General features: G+C 40.2%; 1 protein-coding gene across 1 annotated transcript; it reads left to right on the top strand.

The window, feature by feature from the left end:
- Positions 1-1225: 1225 nt before the first annotated feature.
- On the top strand, positions 1226-2161 carry LOC138514574 (olfactory receptor 5F1-like). The gene has a single exon (XM_069630033.1). The coding sequence runs from the start codon at positions 1226-1228 to the stop codon at positions 2159-2161; it is 936 nt and encodes a 311-aa protein (XP_069486134.1).
- The last annotated feature ends 1234 nt before the right edge of the window (positions 2162-3395 follow it).

Here is a 3395-nt window from a genome sequence, read left to right on the forward strand (position 1 = left end):
CTACAGCTCCCATCTGCTTTACCCAGCAAAGTGAAAGCGAAGGGATCATGGGGGAGATAGTCTAAAGTATCTGGGGAGCAACAGGTTACAGACTCTTGCATTAGCTTAACAGTTGTTTTGATAAATAAATGACAAACTATTAAATGCATGTTGTCTATCATACGGCAGAGAAACTCAGTCAATGACATACAGAGGTTAATATAGGCTGTCCTTGTTGTAATTTTGGTGATCCGAATGTAGAACATATGTTTATAGCATGCCAAGTAAGAAGACAGATGTGGTGTAGGATCCTTCATTATGTTTTGAGGGTAGTGGGTATAGATATCATTAGTTTAAGGCACATTTCCAGCTTTGGGATCATAGCGAGCCATACATTTGCAGAGATTTTTTTTTTTAACAACAGTGGTACATATGCAAAAATCAGTAAAATGGAAGCAAAGGGAACAACCTTTAGTCACTGTATAATTCCAAATTCTGTAGGACATGTTCTATGATCAAAAAACAATGTTGCATTCTAAAAGAGGATTAATGCATTTCAACTGTTTAAATTGATTTCATGCAATTTTTAAATAGTTCAATAGAACTGGGTATTTTAAGATGAATGGTTTACATTGTATGTTGAATATTGCGTTGATGCTTCAGTTTCTCTTTAGTTTTTCACCATGAAAGTTAAAATATTCATGGAAATAATTACTTTAGTAGAGGAGTGGGTAAAAGGAAAACAAACGGTTTACAATGACTACAATCATACCTCTTAACTTCTACCCTCCCTCACACCTAATCTCCAAAATAGAGGGTGTTATGGTAGAGATGGAATGTAATAGGCACATCTAACAGCTTTTAATAACTTTCAAATGAAAGTTTAGGCCTCAATACATAGGCAAATTGGGGACTGGTAAATAAAGTTCAAATTGAGCCATATGGGCTGGGCTCAGGTGCTCCTTCACACAACACAATAGTGATATTGAGCATTTTCCATGACCTAAATGTGGGACAAATGCAGGTATGATTATAGACAGCTAAGCCACATTACAATGGTAAAGGTGGGCTTTTAGTAGAATGTTGCAGAATTAAATTCTAATGAGTGATCACAAGAATGCTGTTATGGTTTTGAAGGAAACTCTCATCTTATGACAAACCACATATTCATGTAGCAAACAAATAATGGAATCTTCAAATAATATTTATTTTTTGTATTCTCCCTAAGAAAAACCCAGTTTGAAAGATGATGATGAAAAACCAGACCTCATTCACATGGTTCATCCTTTTGGGACTCACTGAAGATGAAACACTCAAGATTCCACTCTTTGTACTCTTCTTCATGGTCTATATCATCACTCTCCTGGGAAATATTGGCATCATTACTTTAATCATCAAGTCCCCGCGTTTGCACACACCTATGTACTTCCTCCTCAGCAGCTTGTCTTTTGTTGACTTATTTTACTCAACTATTATAACCCCCAACATGTTGGCCAACTTTCTTTCAACATTACATGTGATAACTTTCCTTGGATGTGTGACACAACTGTTCTTCTTTGTTGCCCTAGCAAGTACAGACGCCCTTCTTCTTGGGGTGATGGCCTATGACAGGTATAATGCTATTTGTAATCCGCTGCACTATCCAGTCATCATGACTAGGAAAGTGTGTGTTTCGCTAGTAGCAGCAGCATGTACAGTTGGTTCAGTCAATTCTTTGGTAAACACAGGTTTCATCTTCAGACTAAAGTTCTGCAGTGATAACTTGATCTCCCACTTCTATTGTGACATTCCTCCTCTGCTTAAAATCTCCTGCTCGGACACCACACTCAATGAAGTTGTCTTGTTCACCGTGGCAGGTTGCGTGGAAGTTGGATCTCTGCTCAGTGTCCTCATCTCCTATGCATACATAATATTTGCAATCATCAAAATAAAATCCTCGGCTGGCAGGCGTAAAGCTTTCTCCACATGTGCCTCTCACTTTGTGTGTGTTACAATGTTTTATGTTCCTGTTCTCTTCATGTATCTCAGGCCCAGTTCTGTGTATGCCAGGGATCAGGACAAAGTGGCATCATTATTTTACACAGTTATAACTCCTATGTTAAATCCTATCATCTACAGCCTCAGAAACAAGGAGGTTAAAAGAGCTCTCAGTACTTTTCCACAGAAAAGGTGCAATGTATAAGATGGAAAAAACATTGTTTGGGCATTTCTAGCATATAGAACGAGAATGTTAGTTGTTTTCAGTATGTGAGCAACTTACCAAATACTGAAAATCAGGGAGGGAGCCAGGTTAAACTCTGAATATATATAAGAAGGCATGGAGTTCATTTATTAAAGACACTTACATTGATACACAGTGCAATAAAACATAATATATTGCTCAGTTTCCTACACATGCAATCTGATCTCACAAGGAACAGATACAGTTGTGGGGGTTTGTGAAAGGTACATAAAGGCTCAAATAAGACATCACTGACTTTCTTCCACCACTCAGACCTCACAAGATACACATACACCGGTGGGGGTCTGTGCAAAGTGCATTAGTGACTTTCATAAGATATCACTCAGTTTTCTATACAATCAGTCATACCGCACATGGTACACAAACACTGTGGGGGGCCTCTGAATATTCTTGAGCAGTATGTCACAAATGCATGTGACAGGCCTGGGTAGGCTGGGGTAAAGCAGTGTCTCTTGAAACAATTTCTAGAAGATATTGGGTGTATTTCACTTTTTGCAATGGTGGAATGGCTAAAAGTGGTGTCCTACAGTGTGTCTGCAACTACCACCAACCATTTCACTCTGGCTGAATACGCAAAGTAGTGGAGAAAATTATAAACGTCCCTTCCTGTCACCCACACCCGCAACAGCGACAGTCCCCATTGTCCCAATGTCATAGGTAGCTTGCAGCAAAAGGGAGTATACGCACGTGTGTTTACCCAAGGATGGTGACGGCCTTGCCCGGATGAAGCCGAAACATTACTTCTTCCCTTTGTAGTGCCTTCTTTGCAGCACAGCGACTTTGCATACTCTTAAAAAGTTGGACACACTTCCGCCAATAACATTGAAGAACTCTCCATGTCACGGTATTAGTTGTTTACAACAGCCCTCTGCGTACACACCACGGCCACAAACGTAGTTTTACAATCCCTGTGGCTCTACAGTCCCATTTCCATAGCCACCATTCTCAAAGTCGCTGGATGTGCCTTTCAAGCTGCGGCATAACAACACCATTGCCAATGTGACCAGGCGACCATACCAACAGTGTGTGTGGGCACTCGTTTCGGGGACAGGAGCCAGACTCTACGACAGTAGCAAAGCATTTGGGTTGAGCAATGTATGCACCATTTTTTGGAAAGGGCAGGCTTACAAACACATCGCTATCTCCCATTGCACATACATGCATGTTTCGAACA

Source organism: Ambystoma mexicanum, chromosome 12 (genome assembly GCF_040938575.1).
Source record: "Ambystoma mexicanum isolate Mex_15411 chromosome 12, UKY_AmexF1_1, whole genome shotgun sequence".
NCBI lineage: Eukaryota > Metazoa > Chordata > Amphibia > Caudata > Ambystomatidae > Ambystoma > Ambystoma mexicanum.

Bases quoted from the DNA above. Each gene is read 5' to 3' on its own strand.
- LOC138514574 (XM_069630033.1), top strand. From the start codon at position 1,226: ATGATGATGAAAAACCAGACCTCATTCACATGGTTCATCCTTTTGGGA.